Genomic DNA, 23,567 nt, shown 5'->3' with positions numbered 1-23,567 from the left:
CATGCACCACAAACTGCAGGCAACTGGAATGTTCTCTGTTAAAACGTGTTATGTATTAGATATTTTTGTTTATTTTATGTAATGTCCATTTGGAATAGCGTTGTGTAAATACTTGTGTTTGGGAAACAGGTTTGGAAACTCAGATGTCCGAGTTTTCCACGTGTCCTTAAACGCACCGTGCATTCGTGGATCGTGGACTTTTGAGAGTGCGGAAAAACACTCTCAAAAATCCGTGTGTGCGCGGAAGGTGATTCGTGTGTGTTAGACGATCCACGCATGCGTAGGTAACAATGTGTACGTACTTTCTAAAGAACTGCACACAAAAAAATCGATTTTAAGCATTTGTAAAATGTGTTTTATGTGCAGTTTGTACAGCATGCATTTGTGAACAGCATGACACACACACACAAATGGCTTTATACGTGCAGATTGCGCAGGACGCATTTGTGAACCTCATGACACACACACACAAATCGCTTGTTACAGACAAAACGTTAAACACGCATTTGTAACATTTTTGATAGTATTTTATCTCCATATATTTCTGACACTTGATTCGGCTGTCATACCTGCCTGAATCAGTATAAAAACAGAGTTCCGTAACACACAGAGGTCTTAGGAGACTGTTGCATTATGGTCCCTATCTTCACCAGGAAACAATGGAATCATGGCTCACAGTTTAGTAAGATCACAAAGTCTGGTGCTCAGTTTCAACAGGGACTCATAGGAGTCCCTGTTGAAACTGTGTGCACTGATAATGTGCACTGAGCAGCCAGTGTGAGTGATGATATGGTCAGAGAATGAGAGTCAGCTTCAGGCATAGGTCACAGAGCAAAAGAGGTTGTTTTTTTTCTCATCCTTTCTCCTCCCTCTTTGACTGAGGAACAAATGGAGAAGAAGTTATTAACAAGAAACATCCATGAAAGAATACCTTCACATCTGTGTAAAAAGCTCAACATTGCCTCCTCCTGTGTTTGCACAGGATGGCGTGTAGTGTGGACTGCAGAGAAATGAGGTAGACATGTGGATGTGGCAGAGTAAACGCAGGCTTGTCTGACATTGTTAACTGTATAGGCTATGATTATGGTGTACTTAGCATTTTGTCTCAATGTATAGTAGGTGACATTTATTATACCCTATATACTGGACTTAAATTAATCCATGATGCTTACTAGCTACTATCATGCAGAGTGCAGAGAGGGGAAAAAGTCATTGGTTTCAGACAAAGTCATAATAGCCACAGATATACCTCAAATATGGCCCAGTCTGAATGACCTCATCATGCTGGACCCTTGATACAAAGACTGGAGAGACAGATTTTTTTAATAATAAATGATTAATGCCCTAATGGTTGCTACGTTTTAAATGGTAAATGTGAAATCTTTCAAAACCTGTAAAGCTGTAATCCAGTATCCCATGTATCACAGTGGAGATAGATGTGTTACCTGTTTCTTCTCAGGCTTGTGTATTATGTCAATGACCAAATAAAGCAGTGTGTCTGTTTCCTGGTTTAACTTCCTGGATAGAACCTTTAGTTCATTCTGATGCCCCATCAGATGACATTTTTAAAGCATAGCAGTGCACAGAAAGCTTTAGAAACAATACAAACATCAATTACTTCTCTTGTTTTCTATAGTCAAAGATTTATTTCCTAGTTTTGGCTTATGCAGATGGCGTCATGGTGGTTTTTGTCTTAAATCTTTTCACACAATATAGCCAAGGCACTGGGAGGGTTGTTTTCTGCTGTAAATCAAAATAAAAAAAGGGTCAAAGATTTTTTTTTTTCCCCCATTTATGCCTGTAAGCATTGTCTCTTAGCCTTTTAAATGCCTCAGCCTGGCAGATTACTAATGTAGGTAAGATAGATTTTAACACCTCTACCTCAAGGAATCAGTGGAAAGAATTGGGGACCTAAACACAATGTATTTGCCAGTGCAGTTAAAATTGAGTTGAAGTTGCATCATTTTATCAGTTGAGAGATAAAGCTGAATTGTTCTAACCTAAAATGATCACTTGCCACTGAACCAGTTGCATGCCATGCATCTGGCTAACTGATCAGTTTATCAAATGTGTACGTGTGGGGCTGGGATAAATTTCACTGACTCCGTCTTGCATAACACAGAGGAGGACAGGACAGGGAAGGTAAAAAAAAAACAGAATGAAAGCCTTTGCCAGTAAATGGATCAGGGTCAGTGTATTTGTTTTCCCTTTCTGCCTGTTTCCTCCTGTGATGAGCAGGTTAGGTTAGACCATAAGATGGGATTTGAGTCATAGTGCAAAAGGAGGGCAATATCAACACATGGTTTTACATCTATGTTGTTTTTCTTCCTGGTGAGCCCCAGTTAGTTAACACTAGGCTAGCCAGAGCCATGCTGTTTCTCAGCAGGCAGGTTCAGACCTCTGCATGCAGCTGCCTGGGAGAGAGACAGAGGCAGAGAAGGGCAAGCAAGGACCTGTCTCCGCTCTTGGATTCTTTTGTGTACTGTACAGTGGGGAGGTATGATCTCACTGGTTAGCTAGCACAGATTGTAAAGACCAAACAGGGTAGTGAATTTCTGGAACCATAGCCAATTCACTGCATTTTCAGCTGTTTTCTCTGTGTGCGGTTCAAAAAAACATAGTATGCTCTTTAGAACGCCGTGCATCTCAGTGCATTATGGACTAGGGTACAAGCTGCAGGCTTGTTTAAAAACAGATGAATGTACTTTATTGCTTATTTTCTACATTCTTTGTAGCATAATGTTAGGGAAATACATCCTGGATTGACAACTGTGGTTTTTGCTGATAATCTGTGTTAGAAAAATTTGCATTCATGGTTGCAGAGAGTAGAAATATTTTAACTTATGTATTGGTGAAAATATTTCATTAGAATGAATTTGCTGCCATGTTGGAGTTTCTTATTCTTTGTTTAATACATCAGAGATTGGGTCAAGAGCTGCATAGCTCAGGGTAAACATCTAACCTGTGGTCAACAGCCGGACAAGTTGCAGTGAAAATGTATGGACCTTTGGCAAGTTGCTTCTTGCTTGGATAGGTTTTGGTATGGGCACAACAGGGCTTTTCTTCTTGCTCATAAGCTTCACCTTCACTTTTTTTTTCCTGATTGCCACCTGCAGGCTAACCTGGCAAAGCTCCAGGTATGTATAAGGCATGTTATAATGTAGGCATGAAAGAAGATGACACTCCACTTATTCATTGTGTTGAAATGCTCATTTCTATTCAGGGTAATGGACTGGTGGTCATGTAGAGGGCAAGAAAAATGGGAAGCCATATACACACACACACACACACACAAAGTCTCACTCATCAATGGGTGATGAATGAGAGGGTATGGAATTAAAGTGGGTGCTTAATGCAACACCTCTGTTTACACAAAGTAAATGGCTATTGCATTACATGAACTTTCAAACTTACCACAGTATATGTGAAAAACCTGGTGAGATACAGTAGAACATGGACTTGTGATGGTGCCATGTAGTTCATGTGCCAAAGGTACAGAGCAGAGAAACAGAAGAAGTCTCACTTGATTAAATTTAATTCCCTGTCTGGCTTTGAAACATGCTTTCACAAAAAGGCCATATTTATGTTCAGGTACATTAAACAACTCTCTTTAAGAACGCTTCCCCCAGGTAGGTTGCAGTTGCGGAATATGGCAGCACTGGAGGATAATGGGTTCCTGGTAGCTTCATATTTGATTCTTCTCAAATATCTGGTGGTTAATTTGCATCTTTTCTTCTCAACACGTTTCTGGCGACCCTGGTGACTATTTGCTATAAAATGTTTGAAGGTTCTGTGATCACGCCCCAATATCTTAGATATTTCAAGAGTGCTGCATCCCTGTGAAAGACTTTTTACAATTTTTGACTTTTCAGAGTCAGTTAAATCTCTTTTTTGGCCCATTTTTCCAGAGGAGAACATTCTGCCTAATAATTATGCACACCTTGATATAGGGTGTTGATCTCCTTAGGCCACACCCTCCCTCGTTACACTAAAACACATCACCTGATATGCATTAAGTCCAATAAGCGTTCAAGTTTATACTGCTTGGAGTTGGAAATTATGGATAAAATGATGATATGGTCAAAATACTCACTTGCCTAATAATTGTGCACACAGTGTAATTGCATAAAGCCTAGCTTGTAGATGTGAGGATCTGTGTATATAACCATAAAGATATATTCATTTGAAGCTGGAATTGTAGTAGTAATAATAATCATCATCAGATGTCTCAAGCTCTAGCTCATTAATCTGGGGTAGGCTGATGTTCCTTCATCTCCTTCAGAAGTATAAATGATGTATGTATGAAGTATAAAGGTTCATATGATCAAACTTTAATTAATTGGTGATGATTTATGTATTTGGACTTTACTATAAAGTTGAATTTGGGGTCAGTGTAAAAGAGTCCTAACCCTTTAACCAGTGTATTTTTTTTTTCCTGATTGCCACCTGCAGGCTAACCTGGCAAAGCTCCAGGTATGTATAAGGCATGTTATAATGTAGGCATGAAAGAAGATGACACTCCACTTATTCATTGTGTTGAAATGCTCATTTCTATTCAGGGTAATGGACTGGTGGTCATGTAGAGGGCAGGAAAAATGGGAGTGTGTGTGTGTGTGTGTGTCAGTTTTTTTCCTGCAGCAGCTGCATTCAGCACGGATGCAGTAAGTGATTCCATTTCTCTTTTAGTTTGTAACTGGCTCTTTCTTGGCTGGAACGTGTGGAATCTATACAGTCTAGACACCAAATCTCCTGTCATGATCCCTGTGGGTCCTGAAGATGGGAGGAGATGGGTGTGTGTGTGCGTGCACGCTACGTACCCACACAGCAGGCGCCTCAAATTAATGCTCATTCGGACCAGCTGTTAGGCCCCTGGTGGCCTGTCCCTCACCATGACTGGCCATGTCTCCACAGTAATGGGTTCCCACACATGCACATACCCTGTATAGATCTCAACTGAAAGGACTTCTCCCTTAACTAGTCTGTACTAACCTTGATAGCAGTCGGATGGTCTTTCATGATTGCATTGTGACAGGTTTACATGCTCATTTCTTTTTTGCTGATGCATTAATACTGTGTCAGAAAGTGTGTGTGTGCCTTTGTATTACTTGCATCATGAGGACCGAAACCTTTTAACACACTCACACTGTGGGGACGCGGCCATCCTTGTGGGGACCAGAAGCTAGTCCCCACAAGGAAATCACTGAATGTTAGGGTGGCAACATGGTTTAGGGTTAGGATTAGGTTAGGTTAGGAAAGTAACTAAGTATGGTTAAGGTTAGGATAAGTCTACAGGAAATGAATGTAAGTCAATGTAAAGTCCTCACAAGGAATGAAAACACGGTGTGTGAGAGACACATTTGTCCCTTGCTGGAGGAAATCTTGCTGATTAGTGTTTTCCCCTCTCACCAAGTCTTGACCACCTGGAGGGGAGTCTGCCTTACTACCATGCTAGCTGATGACTAGCTAAAACAGCTGTGTTTATAAATCAAAGTAGTCAAGATAGCCTAGGCCCCACAAGTTCCTCATTCTTAACTTGTAATCAGGGTCACCAAGGACCTGAATGCAAAACACAAATGGCAGATATGTGCTGGTGCACAGAGTCTGAAAACGATGAAAAACGTGCAGTATTTGATCATATCCAGGTCAGAAATTGTGCATGAATTAGACAAAAGTCTGAGTAATTCTTCTCAAATAAACTTAGAACCACATATTTCCTACAAACACAAGACCTTATGTCATTTCAAGCTATATTTGTTGCAAAGAATATGAGGAAATTGGTGTTTGGAAAAAAGTTTGATATGAACCAGATTAATCTGTTCTGTCTGTCCAGTTAGTCCAGTCTCCGCATGAGTAATTTACATTCAGGAGACACAATTATTATGGAGTTTTAGACCTGTGTTATTTAGCAGGGTCACACCATCAGTGGCAGTTTTTTTTTGAGTGACAATGTGACTGATTTATCAAGTTAAATTTCACAGCATTTAGAGTGGGAACAGAATAGAGAAATGCTTTGCATACAGGGGCAGTGCAGTGGTAAGAAATATTTCTTGTGCCTTCTGTAAAGAGGCGCTTTTGACCACAGACATTTTGACTTGTCATAGGAGAAGCACAGTTGTTCCTAATATCATTAATAATGGCTCTGCTTTTCCCAAGTGCCCCACGAAGCCATGACAGTGTGACACTGAGCCAGCCATGCAACAAAAGCAGGACTCACAAGGAACCGAATGCAGCTCAGCCATTGTTTACTTTATTATTTACACCTGTGCTTCTTTCTATTGTGACATATTAAAATGCCATCAGTTTAAAAAGGCCTATTGAGTAACTCTGGATTTCTGGCCTAAGGCCCAAGGTCTCTTCATCTTCTGCTTATTGAGCTAGTCCACTGTGTTTTCTAGTGAATCACATATTTTTGTATGCGATCTGTTGTACCAGAAATGTGTTGAGTAATATTGCCTATTTTGCACAGAGAAAAAGAGAGAGAGAGAGTTGAACATGGGGCAAGCCATAGCAGTGGAGTGAAGAATGTGACCTCTTGTGCATTCCTCTCTCAAATAACTGGTGCAATCCCCCTCCCTCCCTCTCTGCTTCTTTTCTTTTTCTCCCATCCCCTTTGTTTTTCTTGCTCTCATTTTAAGATGTTATTTAGTGGGTTTGTACTCTGCACAGAACGTTTTTATAGGCACAGAGCAACAGCAAAAACAAACAGGCAAAATTAATGAAAATCAGCACAGCATAGAAAAGGTACAACAATAAACAGAACAGAATCAGCAAGCATTAGCAACAGGGTATCAGCAACACATATGTATCGTTCAGTTGATATGGTCGTTATGGTTATGTGTTACGAATTTAAAAAATGGTTGGCTTAGTCGTGAAAGACGAGCTCATGCTGCTTTGTGTGTACTTTATGAATGGGTGTTATGCATGAAGTGGATACACTAAGATACCTAGCCCATAAAATGTACAAACTTACCATACAAGGGTGCCCTGGCCAAGACAGCGGCATTGCAAGTTCCAGATAAAATATACAATATTAAAACTGATCATAATGTATAAAATCTATCTATGAAGCTAAGAACAAAGGGACCAGAATGCAATATCCAAACTAGAATTAAGAGCTAAAACAAGAGCAAATAGAAAAGGATTCTTTGACCGGTGCATTTACAGCAGTTTTAAATTCTACCAATGATAGCACTTTAATTTTAAACTTAATTTCCCTTTGCAAGCTACTGCAGAATATAACAGATGTTTTCGGGTTTGATTATACTTTACTAATCTAAAGTAGAACATTTAAAATGGATTCTATAATGTCCTTGCTCAAATCTCGGATGCAAACAATAGAAAAATCACAAAGGCTTAAAAGTGTTTTCTATATACATGAAGTGAAGTGTTTTGCACAGAACAACTGAGTAAGCATGTCATTTTAGAGCAAACAGCCGAGTCATCTCTGGTTTTTCTCACTTGAATTCATTCACTTCAGCAGCTGCAGCAATATATTTTATAAAATCTTGGTTTGTGATTGTCCATTTTCTGACAAGAAAATAATTTACTGGAAAAGCTTATAAGCCTGTTGTCTGTTAAAGCTTGTGAATCATTTGGTAATTTAGATTTTCTGTGCTGATACTTTGCCCAGGTTTTCATTGTTAAATGTGTGAGCATCCTCATATTCCTTCCAATCACAGGGCAGGTATTTGTTTTATTACATCTAACTGTTACTCCCATAGTAGGAGCCCACCAGCATAAGCTCTTCCATTAACCTCTCTTTGCCGGTTATCTCTCCACACATATAAACCTACAGTACATACCAAGCCACATGCATACCAAGAACTTCCAAGTTGGGTTAGGAATGCAGTGTAGGAGCTCTTGGCCACCTCGTGTCCACATGCACACACATGCACAGGGGGAAAAAAAAACACCCCCTGTTCCCCACTCCTTGCCCGAGTAGGCAGTCCCGGCTCCAGACACAGCTGTTGTTTTCTCTGCAGACAACCTGCTAGCTAGGATGCCAGCTCTGCCTTTTTGTGCGCTCAGCAAACCTCTGTCCCCTTGTCGATAATAGGATAAAACTCCATGGTGGTATTTGGTTGATGTTACTTGACACAACCTTTCTGTTTCCTTTTAGTTTACACTTAGAGCTCTATATTAAATTTCATTTCTGTTGAGCAGAAATACACAAAATCCTATTCACCTAAGCATCATTGGACCAGCTGCATTATAGTGTGGTTTGTTTTTTTTCTCCCTCACTAGTCCTGTTCATATCGAACTGTTGTATTGTCCTCTTATGTTGTGTTCAGCTCTTCTTCATAGTCCTATAAGAGGGGGCCTTCTAAGCTTGCTGCATCTGGATCTACTTAGATGCAAAGAAGAGCTCAAACAGTTGCAGCCTGAGAGCCTCATTGCCAGAGTCACTCTCCTATGTGTCTGTTTCAGTTTTCACCCCAGTGGGTGTACAGACAAATGGGCCTTTTCTCCATGCATCTAGATAACTTTTGAGACATTTAAGGCTGAGAGTCTGTAAAAGAAAACGGCAACTTTACTGTCTTTCTCTGCCCTGTTTACTTTGTCTGCTCTTTTCACAGTGTGGTGTTGTTTTGCTTTTGAACTGATCAGTTAGACCCAAAGCAACAGTAGAGGGTTTAGTGCTGGCTTTCTCTTTCTATTCCTGTAGAATTGCACACCTCCTTATCATGCATGGTGTGTATACGCACCCTTGCTGCTTTCCTTTCTGAAAGAGTTTAGCTTTCTTAGTCTGCACAAACAATGGAGAATAAAAACTCTGGAACTTTTTTTTTTGCCAGGGTTCTGATTCGGAATGGCTACTTCAGCTAAATTCTGAAAATGATGGATTAGCACCTTCTCCCCTCCTCACATGCACACACAGGTTGCTTTGCCTGAGTAGAGCTCATTTATCTGCCCTCAACAAAGATGATTAGCTCAACATTTCATACCTGACAAATGATGTGTGCATCTGATCTGCCTGTCTGTTTGCTTATAGTATGACACTTTTTCTTAACTAGCATCCATTTCATTTCTTTGCAGATTTGCATATTTTTAGCACTATTTAGTTTTGTCTGGGCCTTCAGCAGCTTACTGTAAAAAGAAATGAGCAAAGGTTCTCCATATTCACCAGGTTTGTGTCGCTCTATTTTGTGTCTGTCATGATAAATTAGCTCCTACAGTCCTGTTCCAGTAGGTCAGATCAGTTTAACTCAGCCAACCTGCTAGCAGGTCTTCCCAGATCGTCTGCATTAAAGATTGTAGGCTGTAGACCTTTACAGGTCACCTCAAATGACAGAGATTTCACTAGAGAGAGATTGTGTATGTGTGCAGATACACGAGTATGTATATAAAATGGATATCATTATTATTTGTGTTTATTGATCTCTGGATCACGATCACTGAAAGCCAGAGGGAAAGAATCAGCTTAATAAAAATGGCATATATATGGTGACTTCTGCATATCAAAAGCTTTAGAAAACATTTAGTTTGCAAGGATGTACTTTTTTTGTTTACTGCTGCCCATGTTGATAATTTAGTATCATCACAGGCTAAAGCTCCTAATCTTGAACCAGAGCTGCCACTGTTTTGTCCTTAAGTGTCTGGTCTTCCTGTAGAGAGTCATGTGGAACCCAAAACCCCTTCACCTCATCTACTGGTCTCACATCTGAGACACTTTGGCTGCATTTTCCAGAGGGTACACAGCCACACACATATCCACGGTACCTTATTCTTGAGTGTCTGATATTTAAGTAAACTTGGCTGTTAGATTGCTGTGACTGCAGAGTGAAGCATAGCATGTTTCTCTCTCTTAGAAACCTACAGGGCTTTGTCTCTTTTCCCTGGACTCCTACTCTTTTCCTGCTCTATAATTATAACGCCTGCTTGGTTTAAACATGTAATAACTCTTGTTCCATGACTTAGATGAGCAGAATTTGTGCCAAGCGTTGGTTATCTTACGTTTCCAACATTAGGATTATGTTTGTGTGTGAGAAGCAGAAATTGAGTAGTCCTCAAACACCTCAAGGACAATATGTTCTTAGTGTCCTTAATTTATTTTATATTCAAGCATCAACATGACCAATTATTAATTTATCAGACTAGTGAATGGCCTACCCCTTCTTTCACTGCTTGGCCACATGTCAAAATATTCAAAGCAGATGCCGGTAGCAGTTAGTAATGTAATGGTATGAATAATTGAAGGGCTTTCTTGCTATATATATATATAAAAAATAATAATATAAAAGTAATGAATGAGAATTAGAATATAATGATGACTTATGGATTCATGTCCTCTAACATCAGTTTGACTCGTAACACAGTTGTTGCCTCAGTTCAGAGCTTGCGAGTACAATCTGTTTTCTGCTTGAAGGTTTGGAAAATGGAATTGGGAAAGCGGGACGGGGTACGTAAGAGTCAAAGGGCCAAGAAACCATCCCGTGGGTGGATGTACGTCAGCTAACTGTTAACATATTAGAAAATGCGAGCGAATGATTCTCCTACAGTATGAGCTCACTTCCAAACAATGTGCTTCATGTTTCTCCATCTGCAACCTTTTTCAGTCTTTCCTCCACCATTTTTATAGCCCTTCTCTTCTTCCCTTCATCCTTTCATCTCCCCAATATTTTGTGACTGCAGCAAGTTAATGGGCTGGTCTCAAAATTTGAGAAAGCCTGCATTTCTTCTTAATTGGTGTTTGGGGTGAGCATGAGAGGAGCGCAAATGTTTGCCATACCAGCACTGCAGCGATGATGTAGGCCCTGTTGCCATGTGACTGGATGCCCAGGACACTGAGGTCATTACTTAAAAAGCTGCTGAGGCCGAGCCGTGTCAGAGAATGATCGTAGATGATAACGAGGACACTGCCCACACTGAACAGACGGGCGTGCAGTAAGCTGAGGTATCAAGCATTGTAGCAGTTTGTCCAGATACGTTATGTTCATTAATTCATTTTTTTAGTATTGTTTGTTTGATTTTTTTTTTTTTTTTAAGTTGTTTGGATTCCTCCTAGTTCCAGTGAAAATCTTGATCCTGACTTCACCAGGTTTTAATCAGTAAATAGTTGCATTGCTTATGCACATCACTGGTCATCACTATTTGTAATGATCTGGCCCCTTCTGGCCATGTTAAGCAGCACATTGCATAAGTTAAAGCACATTTTGAAATTCCTGTTCTCACTTGTTGTCTTGAATCCTTCAGTTTTGCTTGATTCCTCACAACGAAAACTATGTAGGAAGTGTCAGAGGCAGACAATCAACCAGAGGTGAAGCAGCTTGGTTAAAGTTGTTGTGTGAGGAAGCTTGTATAGGGGAAATCTGCAGTTGAGTTGCTCCCAGCCTGTTTCATACGTCATGCCATCTAGCATGATGTAGATGTGGACAAACTTGGGAGGTGTAATTAGATGTAATTCCAGTAGATTTACAGATGTATGACCAAATTTCGGAATCAGCTTTATATTGCTACACTTGGAGACAGCTGAGAAAAGACAGAAGAGAAAGATATTGTTGCATCCCAAGAGTCCTTTGCTTTTACCAATGATTGTTTGTTCCCTTCAGATAAGGCAAAAAAAAAAATCACATGATCAGACATTTCTCTAAAGATCAAAAGATAATTATTCCTATATTGAAACAGTTTGTGGTAAATGAGCTTTGTGTGTGCGAAGTCCAGAGAACACTCATGAGGGTTATACTTTTCTCCCTGTCAGCTGCCAATGATTGAGAGTTTCAGCTATGTCTTTAACAACCCAAGCCTATTTCCAAAATTTATTTTTTAACCTGTAAACATTTCAGACTGAAGAGAGGGGAGAAGCATGGCTATAGGGTAGAAAGACAGTGAGGGGGGAAGGGAGTTAAAAAAGTTGGAGGAGGAGCTTTTTATAATCATCTCATGAGTTCAACAAAAGCCAAGTAGAACTATTTAATGAATCGGAACTCCTGTCACAGTCTTAAATGAGACCTCAGCAGCTTATGTTTCATATGTCTGCATGAATTTTGGGTGCCGGTGTGATGTTGTTTGTATTCTTCTTGGTGAGTGCTGGTGTGTGTGGTAGCAGTCTCTCCCATTTTGTGTTTGCTGCTGGAGGTGGGAGGGCTCAGCTGATGTCATTGAGTGCATCAGGCCGAGCCTAAAAGAGGCCTTTTGTTGGCAGCTGTAGCACGAGTAATCCCTGTGCCTCAGACATACACTCACACAGGGGACAGGAGAGAGGAATGGCACCGTTTAGACCGCCTTACTGCCCACTCAACTGACACATCTACAAATCTAGCAAGCCTTTGGACCAAACCTGTGCTTTTGGATACAAAAGTGGAGCTAACCAAAAGCATAAGAGTCCAAAGTGGAGAAAAAAAAAAACATGGAGACTCTCAGAAGTTGGTAGACTTTGCCGGACGGCGGGCTCTTTCTGTTTCAGAGCGGAGCAAGAAAGAAGAAGAGGATTTACAGCAGCTTGAAGATCCTGGAAAAGAAAGCTAGTGTATTTTCAACAACTGTTTTTGGCTTGTTTCTCCTTTTCTCAGATTTTTTTTTTCTTCTTGTGCTTACGTTTTTTTCCCCTGTTAGACACATGTAGAAGGGAAACAATTGAGGGACATCTGATTTGAGCAAACAAAACATTTTTCAAGTAGGAAGGGAAGGAAACAAATGAAAATGTTGGAGATATGCCTGAAATTGGTGGGGTGTAAATCTAAAAAAGGACTCTCATCCTCCTCCAGCTGTTATTTGGAAGGTAAGAGTATGTTGTGATGGCTACTGTGTCATTTCTGAGCTTGGGCTGTGATTTTTAAAGTTTACATTTGAGAAATGTAAATAAAAATCAAAACAGAAATGGTAAAAAGGAAAGAAGCAGGGGCTTAGGAGACACAGGGAAAAGGATGCAAGTATAGTCTTAACAATGACTTCTGTATGTAGGAAACCGAAGAATGGGGAGGGGAAAGTTAAAAGTAAGCACAGGGAAGGCCAGACACACTGGCTAGCTGCTTAGGGAAGAAGTGGAAAAAAAGACGGAGAAGAGAATACAAGGAAATCTGACTCCTGGCTGTGTCCCACTTAGTGGCTCTTCATGAGGAGAGGGGATCTAATCGTGCTCTGTGCTCCCCCTTTTCAGCTCTCTGCCATGGTCTATTACTTGGATTTTGTGTATTGCTTCCATAATGAATTGGAAGATTTTTTTTTTCTTTTCTTGGTAATATTAGGACTTTTTTCAGTTACTTCAAATTAGGCTGTCCTGGCCACAGATAAAGTGGTCAGTTAATGTGCCCATGATGCATAAAACACAGGGGGAGTTTGCAGGCATCCAGGACACACTGAGTCTGTACATAATGAACATAGTAATTACTTGGCAGAGGAACTCGGTGGAGTCGTATGTGTGCCAATGATTGCGCAACCAAATGATTTAATAGGGTTAATAATCTTGGCACACTTCCCCTGAAGTGGATGGCAATGATGGTCTCTAATTTTCAAATCATATGGTACAAAGCACAGCAAATATCATGCTAAGATGATATTCCACTCCATATTAAACTTTATACTTCAATAGAGCTGGAGGCCCTATTTGTCTTAATTAGAATAAACCATTTTTATGCTCAGACTCTTTCAGTATTATACCCACTTTAGAGGAGTTCTTCAGTGTTTAGCAGCCTTAGATGTCTTATCAGATGATCTGAATACGCTTGCCTCTTACTCACCACATCCCACTCAGGTAATGAGAGGTGATGTAAGGAAGATATGTAAGCTTAGAGATGTTCCCCCTCAGCCCTCAGAAGTATGTGCTCTGGTTCTAAAGCACACTTCATGGAAGTGCACCATGCTGTTGTATATTGCAGATTCATGGTTTACATCCCAGTCTGCTGCTGGTTTCTGTTGGGCTTGGTGGTTAGTTGCATTTGCTTTCTTTCATTGTAAATAATCTCACTGAAGATCATCAAAACTACCAGTCATGATCACCAGGACCAAGTGAAAGCAGACATGACGTTTTGTTCTTTTTATGTAGTCTGGTTTTTGTGGAAATTTCTGTCTTGCATCAGCATGTGAGTTTGGATGCAGCCACTGCCGTGAATTCTTTACAGGTTCCACACATTTAATCATTTTGAGTGTCATCTCAGTCATACAGCCAGGACATGCTGTAATTTCTCCCACTGCATGGTTCTGGAGCACTGCAGTCCGATAAAGGGCCTTTCTCATTCCCTCGGATTCTTTCTCCCTTACATTCTCAGTTTCTCTTTTTCATATGACTACTACTCCTTTTTGCGAGCACATTTGTGTGTGTGTGTGTGTGTGTGTGTGTGTGTGTGTGTGTGTGTGTGTGTGTGTGTGTGTGTGTGTTCTTGGCCTATGTGTCAGTGTGTTGTCACCCTCTCACAAAGAGCTCTGGCATGTGTGACCCATAAACCAAACATGTATGACATGAGCTGCTTAAACGCACTGCCCACACCAGGCCAAACTGCTTTCTTGGTTTCTTAATAGCGAGTTGGGAATAAGGTGTTTCTTTATTTTTATGTGATGCCCATAGATACCGCTGTGATAGACGGGCGACCTGTCCAGGGTGTACCCTGCCTCTCACCCATTCTCAACTAGGATTGGCTTCAGCCCCCCTGCGACCCTATTCAGGAGTAAGCGGTATAGATAATGGCTGGATAGATTGACATAGATGCCATATCTTCACCAGCTAAAGGAAGCACCTGTGATTGATACACCAAAATGCAACAGGTGTGTCTCTTTTTAGGATTGGAACCCACCTAAAATATGAGAGCCTGAGCCTGCCAGGACTCTCCAGACAAAATCACAGGCAAAATGGTAGGTTACTGACAAAGAACCATATTCAAGCCTAGACTGGCAGAAGGAGATGTGTGTAGGTCATTCACGAGTCCTCCAAAACAATGATGCCTGCTACAGTGCCATTTGACTGGCTATGAGCCACATACTGTGTCCTATGTTTACTTCTTTAAGGTTAGACTAGCTGTAGTACTGCATGTTACAAACTCTGTGTACGTCTTGTTTTATGGAACTTGCAAGTAATCTATTGTCCAACAGTCATTTAAAACTTGGATTCTATATTAAATATATCTGTACATGCTCGCAATTCATCCAGAGAGAGTGCATGTGACTCTTTTGTTCAGCCCATGCTTTGCCACAAAATACCCCTCAGTCCACCCACCAAATCCAGCACCGCTTTATCACTCAGTACACGGTGTCCTTTTCCCCAAGTCAAGGTAATGATCTTTACATTGTTAATATAACACAGTTGCTGTGACCCAGTACAATGGTTCTGAATGACTGAGTGCCTTTAGACTTTGGTCTCTTTTGGACCAGACTAATATCAACAAAAGATGCATCAGGTTATCTCGCTCCTGTTTTTTTTTCTTTCAGAGGCACACTACTGTGTGGATGTTTTCCTCCACTAACATCCACATGCACAGTGCATGCTGTGAGCAAGTCGTAATCTGCTACATTATGCAGCTCCAAAATATATGATGAAAAGCTTCAACTTTTCAGAAAAGCAGCCTTGATAATGACACGTTTTAGGCATAGTCGGGTGAATTCAGTAGGTTTTCAAAGGGTTTTATGAGCCTTAGAGGTGGAAAAGTACATAAAAATGTCACGACTTAGAGATACATGGTCTTCAATTGACAGAGATGATTAATGGATAACTGTTTTCCATCTTGTGTGTGTGGGCGAGTGGGAAATGTCTAAAGCTGTCCATACTTTTCCTGCCTGCTCTACCAATAGCATGATAAGATGCACTCATTTGAAACTGTATTTGACAGCTGTTCAATGTTCAGATATGTATTTCTATGCCTGGCTATTAATATTCAAGTTTGCCACACGTTAGTAAACTACATTTTCAAGAATACTGTAATTGTGGAGAGTTCTGGAAGTCCAGTTTCAGTGTGTGTCATCACATTTTAGTTATTTAAAGTGCAAATGATCTCTATTACAAATTCATTTGAAATATTCCTTCCCACACCTCGTTACTGAAGCTTGCACTGGAAGGTGAAAACAGCCAGTCGTTGTCTCAGACAACGCTGGGAAGATGAACTGTAATGCAGTCATTCCACTGCCACCAGGAATCGTACTCAGACCAGCAGGCCAGCTATTGGCCTGGGATGCCTGGCCCTGATACATATTTGTGTTGCTCTTGCAAAGTACGTCATGGTGACTTCTTTTGCGTGACCAGAATGGACATCAACAGTAGGCACACAACAGAGCAAACATCTGAAAAACAGCTGTTGTATTGACTTCTTTTTATTTCTTCATAGTGCACTGCCATGTCCTTCTTTCTCTCTCTCTCATTTCTTTTTTTAAAGAGGGTGGGTCTCTTTCTTAGGCTGAGGCACTTCCTGATGATCAAGTTTTTTTGTTTTTTTTTCTCTGCCAATCAGAATGTTGTGACGTAGGCAGCCAGGTTCAGGGGCGGAGTGTCGCACTCTGGGACCTGCTTCTGAGCAGAGTCAGATATCACGCTTTTCAGCTTGATTTCATCCCGGGCACGGTCCGTTTCTGAGACAATGGAAACATGCAAACCCAGTGGTTTGCATGAACCGGTATGGTTCCCGGTGGTGGTGAAATGATGGCAAAAGATGCCTTCGTCATGTGACAACTGTGCAAGCCACTCTTCTTTTCTCTCACATTCTCAAAAACGTTGCCATCCTCCTTTTTCCTCATTCTTTCCATTTGTCATATAAGCATCAGTTTGTGCCCCAAAATTGCTGTAATTCAAGCGGTGTCCATAATTAACATAACTATAAGTTAAAGCACTTTGAACTCATTACCTGTGAGGGATGCATACACATTTTACATGTAAGTCAAGGTTCATGCTGAGGCACATTCTTACAGGTATTCAAGAAAATGGAACCTAAGCAGGAATTTTCTAGGAAATGAAAAGTTGCATGGACAGCACTGACACAACAGGTCATATGATCAAGTTATTCTCTTCCCACGGTGGAATCATAGCTGATGACCTGCTTTTTTGGAGCAAAGCACAGTTGAAGGGGATGTAGAAGAACTGAAGTGACACGTGGAGAGGCTCAAGTCGACACTATTGCAGAATCCTACAATGTTGAAGCTATATGGGAAAACTGCTTCACAATGTTGCGGCATACCAAACACCTACAGATCTCCCTCAGTCTCCATTTAGGCTTGTACTGTTTCATGTTTTGCCTCATATTGTAGTTACCAACACAATGATATTCTGACTCATGTTTCTCAGAAGCCCTCCAGAGACCAGACTTAGAGGGCCAGGGTCTGACAGAAGCGGCCCGCTGGAATTCCAAAGAGAACTTGTTGGCTGGACCGAGTGAGAATGACCCCAACCTGTTTGTTGCACTCTATGATTTCGTGGCCAGTGGTGACAACACGCTCAGCATTACCAAAGGTGAGGGTGGAAAAAATCCAGGTAATTTTTTGCCTTACACTTCTGAAGGTTTTGAATATGACTTACCATTACGATTGTGTCAGTATGTCAGTGATTCTGATTATTATTTTCAGTACTGACCCATATCTCTAAGGTTATCAGTCTCACTGGTAATCTGCTTATTCACTTCCCGTCCCATCTCCTTTTCTCTCCGTCTTCATCCCCATCTGACTCTCGTTTCCTGACGTCAGTCTCACACATGGGATTTTTTTCTGCTGAACACACTGTAAAACAATACAACAGATGGATCATACAGACAAAACACAGGAAGGAAGGAGAGAGCATATGTACAGGAATAAACAAGAACATGTCCCATACAAAAGTTTCCACTTCATTCTAATATGGATTTTTGCACAGAAAAACATAACTCGGTGAAACAGCTCTGATGACACAGTTAATTGAATTTGGCAAACAAAGTTTGGCCACTTTGATCTAAGGAAACATGATTACATATAGTGGATTGCTGCATGCAGAGTTCATCTCTTGTGCTGTGTCCATCTTATAGTAGCCTGTTCCTCACTGCAAAACATATGGAAGATTCACAGTCCAAGCTGCGGAAATACTCTTTTCAAGATCACAGGAATGAGCTGTACCCATCAAAAATAATATTAAAGTATGTGTGTGTGTGTAGCCAACAAGGTACTTCAGCCACAATTAGTCTGGATAATCTTTCTTGTTATACTCCCACATGTTGACTAGGAGAGAAGCTGCGTGTGCTGGGTTACAACCACAATGGCGAGTGGTGTGAGGCGCAGACCAAAAATGGCCAGGGGTGGGTGCCATCCAATTACATCACCCCAGTCAACAGCCCAGAGAAGCACAGCTGGTATCATGGACCCGTGTCACGCAACGCTGCGGAGTACCTGCTCAGCTCAGGCATCAACGGGAGCTTTCTGGTCCGCGAGAGTGAGAGCAGCCCCGGTCAGAGGTCCATTTCTCTGCGGTACGAGGGGAGAGTCTACCACTACAGGATTAACACTGCGTCTGATGGCAAGGTAGGTGTCAGTGGAAATACAGACACATGCTGTATACACACACACACCACACTATTGGTTTCTACCCATCAAATAGTAATGATGTGCTTTTTGTCAACACAGCACAGTCATAAATGCCTTTATATTTATCCTGCTTTTACCAGGTTGTTCTGTAGTAAAGATACCACAAGTTCCACCTGGAATAGAACTTTATACCATTTTCATGGTCCTAGCATTCAAGGAATGATGATAAATCAGCAGGGATATAATTATTTAAGTACATGAATACTTTTGACATTTCTATCACATTTTTGTCAGTACATCCTGGACTCCTGGACAGATGAGCTGCAGAAAACTGTTAGAAGGATTAACCAATTTTTTTTTGTTTTTGTTTTTGAGGGAACTGAATTCAATACTTCCAAGACTTTGATAGGTCATTTTATCATCAGAGTACTGATTATTATCATTTGCTGACAGGAACACGCACACACGTGAGCACATTACACCAACCCTCGCTTTGCTCCACTGGCTCCTTGTGCAGTTTAGGATTCACCGTAAAATACATCTCCTGACCTATGGAGCTTTAAATGGTTCTGCCCGTTCCTACATCATGGAACTTTTACATCTTTATGTTCCCACTGGAATGCTTAAGTCTAAGGACCAGATGCTTCCAGGAGTCCTGAGGGTCAAATTAAGAGATGAGCATGCCTCTTCTTTCATGGCCCCTACATTATATATTTTTCCTTTGCATATCCGGATGACATTACACTGACAACTTAGATTTTTACTCCCTTGTCTTTAACCAATGCTGAGTTCACAGTCTGGTTTAAATTGCTTGTAATTTTGTTTTCTGGTTTGGAGGTCACGGTTCTGCTTATGGTTTTATGATGTGTGTTTTATATGTTTGTTCTCTGTAAAGCACTTTGGCCAACGTTTTGTTGAATTTAATGTGCTATATAAATAAACTTGACATCCTGATGGTTGTCACAGACAAGTATAAGTCATATTTCATTCTATGGGTGGCTGAATTTCTTGGTGCGGCACTCTCCCACATTGATATGCCAGTCGAGAAGCTGCTGCCATTTTGGCTGTGTCACCCTTCTCTCTGTGATGCAGCGAGGTGAGCTAGCTCAAGGAACGCTAGCTATGACAAGAATGCCTCTAACCACCAGTGTGCTCCTCATAATGGCCAGCAGACATGAGGCTGGCCAGACACTGACGCCCAGGCAAAGACATACATTAGCACAGACAGTTGCACCCAAGTATGCACACATACACATGTAACAAATGGACACGCACACATTTGTTTTCCATCTTCCCACTGAGCTACAGCTCAAGAGTCTGGTATGATAGACCAAAAGACCAATAGTTTGAGATTACCTCAGCACTCCGCTGAGCTGCAGCTTTGTTTCACATTGACTCGGTGATTACCACTGCTCTGAATAACGCAACTTTTCTTTGTTAGTAAAACATTTATTCCTCTTAAATTAGTAAATACCCAACTGACCATTAAAAACTAAAATGTAGAATATGCTTTTTCCTCCAGCTGTATGTCTCGTCAGAAAGTCGCTTCAACACACTGGCAGAGCTGGTACACCACCATTCCACGGTGCCCGACGGCCTTATTACCACGCTGCACTACCCTGCACCCAAGCGCAACAAGCCCACCATCTACGGAGTTTCTCCCAACTACGATAAGTGGGAGATGGAGCGTACTGACATTACCATGAAGCACAAGCTGGGAGGTGGCCAGTATGGGGAGGTGTACGAGGGTGTTTGGAAGAAGTACAACCTCACTGTGGCTGTCAAGACACTAAAGGTAAGAAGACAGGTCAGGAAAGAGCAGTTTGTTTGTGCATATTGCTATTAAATTCATGTATTTGACTTTATGAGGAATGGTTTGATTTCAAAATCAAACATTTTGGCACCTGTTGTTATCACACATTAACACCATGTTTACTGTAAATCTTTAATTTTGCTGAAGAATGCTGCCATCTGGTGCTTTACAGAGGTAACTGCAAACAGCCTGTGGGTTTGCTCAGTTTTTTGACAATAACTCTGTTCAGGAGGATACAATGGAAGTGGAGGAGTTTCTCAAAGAGGCTGCTGTTATGAAAGAGATCAAACACCCCAACCTGGTACAACTGTTGGGTAGGTAAACCTTTACAGGCCTTCCTTTACACTTGCACTGAAATCTGTCTTGAACATGAGAAAAGTTTAAAAAGAAAAACTATTGCTCTTAGTTATTAATAGCTTTGTCTTATCTATTAATGGCAGTCTTAAAATTTATTGTGTAAACTGCTTTTTGTTGACAGGTGTGTGCACACGGGAGCCGCCTTTCTACATTATCACAGAGTTCATGACCCACGGTAACCTACTGGACTACCTGAGGGAGTGCAACAGAGAGGAGGTTAATGCTGTGGTGCTGCTTCACATGGCCACACAGATCTCCTCTGCCATGGAGTACTTGGAGAAAAAAAACTTTATACACAGGTCGGTGTAAAAAAAAAAACTTTAGAATTTCCTTCTGATTCTGTGTCCTCACATAGAATTGATTTTAGTGTTGTCAGTAACTTGAGACCAGCACTTTACTGTTGAGCTGCATCAATACCAGAGAAACTAAATTCATTGACCTTAAATCTTACAATCTCTTCTCAGTGCTCCTGAGTAGCTCTCCTCTCACTCTCTCACATCTTGTATAACAGAGAAGCTGATGTTGTAACATCGCTAGTTTGTTCTGGAATGTTAACCAAGGTCCTTTGAAGCAGTGAGATGATTTGTCTTTTGTATCTGCTAAACTGCATTTTAATTTTTTTTTTTTAACCTGACAAGACTCAGTCTGCCACTTCGCTCCAAAAATGTGTAGAAATCCAACACTGCAGTGGATGTTGGAACTATTTTACAGACTCTTTTTGACTGTAGAAAGTCAGAACCGTACTATTGCCTCCTGTTCACACAGTTGATTTCCTCTCTGTGTTCTCAACTGCAGGGACTTGGCTGCTCGCAATTGTCTGGTCGGGGAGAACCAGCTGGTGAAGGTGGCCGACTTTGGTCTGAGCAGGTTAATGACAGGAGACACCTACACAGCTCATGCTGGGGCCAAGTTCCCAATCAAATGGACAGCCCCAGAGAGTCTGGCTTACAACAAGTTCTCTATTAAGTCTGATGTCTGGGGTAAGTTTGATCTCATTTAGGCAATGCTAAACTTGATTGAGGATGTTTCCACTTTCTAGTCAATGTACATATTCCCACCATGACTTTGAGTTCTTGGTATGTTTCTTGTATGAATCACAGCTAATTGTCCTGTGTCTTCATCTGTAGCATTTGGTGTGCTGCTGTGGGAAATCGCTACCTACGGCATGTCTCCATATCCAGGCATTGACCTGTCTCAGGTCTACGAGCTGCTGGAGAAAGACTACCGTATGGACCGACCAGAGGGCTGCCCTGAGAAGGTCTATGAGCTCATGAGGGCCTGTGAGTAGCAGAAAGCATCTGTCAGAATATGATCAAAGCATTTTTTTCTACTAGAAGGGTTTTATTAATTTTTTTTTTCTTGCTGTCAGGTTGGAGGTGGAACCCTTCAGAACGTCCCTCCTTTGCTGAAACACACCAAGCCTTTGAGACCATGTTTCAGGAGTCTAGCATCTCTGACGGTGAGCACTGCTTTCTTTTCTGTGAATAGCCCCAGATACCCTCCTTTAATGAATGCCGGTTTTCCTGTCATAGCTGTTAATATGTGGAAATGTCATAGTTTTTGTTTGCTTTTGACTGTGTTTTTATTTATTTTTTTTTTAAGAGGTGGAAAAGGAACTGGGCAAGAAAGGGAAAAAGGCAACCCTAGGCTCCATCCAGCAGGCTCCAGAGCTGCCCACCAAGACCAGAACCCTCCGCAAAAATATGGACAACCGCGATGGAGATAGTCTAGGTGAAATGCACTCACACCCACTGCACCTCCTACCTTTGCTGCTACGTTTGTCCACCACAGTTGTTGCAATTTAAGGATTATGTGAAATGAGCAGTGTATTCATAGGGGTAATTGTTACTTAAATCACATTTACGTATTTTGAGTTTTCTTTCTTTAAAACTTTGTACTACAAAAGATAAAGATGGTTAGGGAAAATAAAGGGTTTTTCAGTTAATTCAGACAGAACGTGAGACGTTCACTCAGCTTTCTTGAACAGTAGTTTACATTGGGTTTTTCCCAGTCTCTCAAAGCAAGTATTTTATTTTTATTTTATCCCTGATGGTTCTCCCTGGTTATTTTGTGCTCTTCGTCAGACCCCGCGGAGCCAGAGGCAGCTGTATCATCACCCATGCTCCCCAGAAAAGAACGGCCCTTCCTGGACAGCAACCTGAATGAGGACGACCGCTTGCTACCCAAAGACAAGGACAAGACACGTGCCAGTGGTTTTCTCAGCCTTATCAAGAAAAAGAAAAAGAATGCACCAGCTCCACCCAAACGCAGCTCCTCTTTCAGAGAGATGGACATCCACCCTGACAGAAGGGTTAATACTACAGATCCTCGAGACAGTGACACCTTCAACAATGGTGCATCTTTGGCCATTAATGATGCCACACATGCCCTTGACTCCTCAAAGTTTCTGGTTACTAACAATAATGGGACAGGGGGCATCACCAACGGGGCTCCTACGTACCCTGGACCTTTATTCCCCAGGAAAAAGGGGATAGTGCCTGGCCCAGGATCCAAGGCAGCCACCACACCACCTAGTGAGGAGGAATCCATGTCTAACTCGAAGCGTTTTCTCTGGTCTTCTAGCATGCCCACCAGCTCAGGTGGCACTGAATGGAAGTCGGTCACACTGCCGCGAGACTTGGGTCAGCGCCATTTTGACTCAGGCACCTTTGGGGGCAAACCAGCTCTGCCACGCAAGAGAACCAGTGAACAGAAAGGGGAGAATGCCCCTCGAATGGGCACCTTGACTCCCCCACCACATCTGAACACCTCATCAGATGTTTCGCCTACCTTCTTAGGCAAAGACACTGATGCCAGTCCTGGTTCCAGTCCTCAGGTATTAACACCTAAGGTTGTCAGGAGGCCAGGTGTGTCGGGGCTGGAGAACTCTAAAACAAGCGCTCTCCATGCTGAGCTTCTTAAGCCCAATGTGTTCCCAGCTTTGGGAGCAGCTGGAGATGAGTGCAGGGCCCGCAGGCACAAACACCCTGTGGAAAGC

The 23,567-nt window shown here is 41.6% G+C and overlaps 1 protein-coding gene across 1 annotated transcript in view; it reads left to right on the top strand.

The window, feature by feature from the left end:
- Positions 1-23,567, top strand: part of abl1 (c-abl oncogene 1, non-receptor tyrosine kinase) — a 32,723-nt gene that overhangs the window by 5,547 nt on the left and 3,609 nt on the right. Inside the window, 10 exon segments of the mRNA XM_020600795.1 lie at positions 17,198-17,362; positions 18,101-18,396; positions 19,922-20,194; positions 20,442-20,526; positions 20,691-20,868; positions 21,365-21,549; positions 21,697-21,849; positions 21,939-22,028; positions 22,172-22,300; positions 22,654-23,565. Coding sequence (XP_020456451.1) covers positions 17,198-17,362; positions 18,101-18,396; positions 19,922-20,194; positions 20,442-20,526; positions 20,691-20,868; positions 21,365-21,549; positions 21,697-21,849; positions 21,939-22,028; positions 22,172-22,300; positions 22,654-23,565 — 2,466 coding nt within the window.

The sequence above is a fragment of the Monopterus albus genome, unplaced genomic scaffold, assembly GCF_001952655.1.
Source record: "Monopterus albus unplaced genomic scaffold, M_albus_1.0 scaffold49.1, whole genome shotgun sequence".
NCBI lineage: Eukaryota > Metazoa > Chordata > Actinopteri > Synbranchiformes > Synbranchidae > Monopterus > Monopterus albus.
This window is presented reverse-complemented; position numbering and strand designations above follow the sequence as displayed.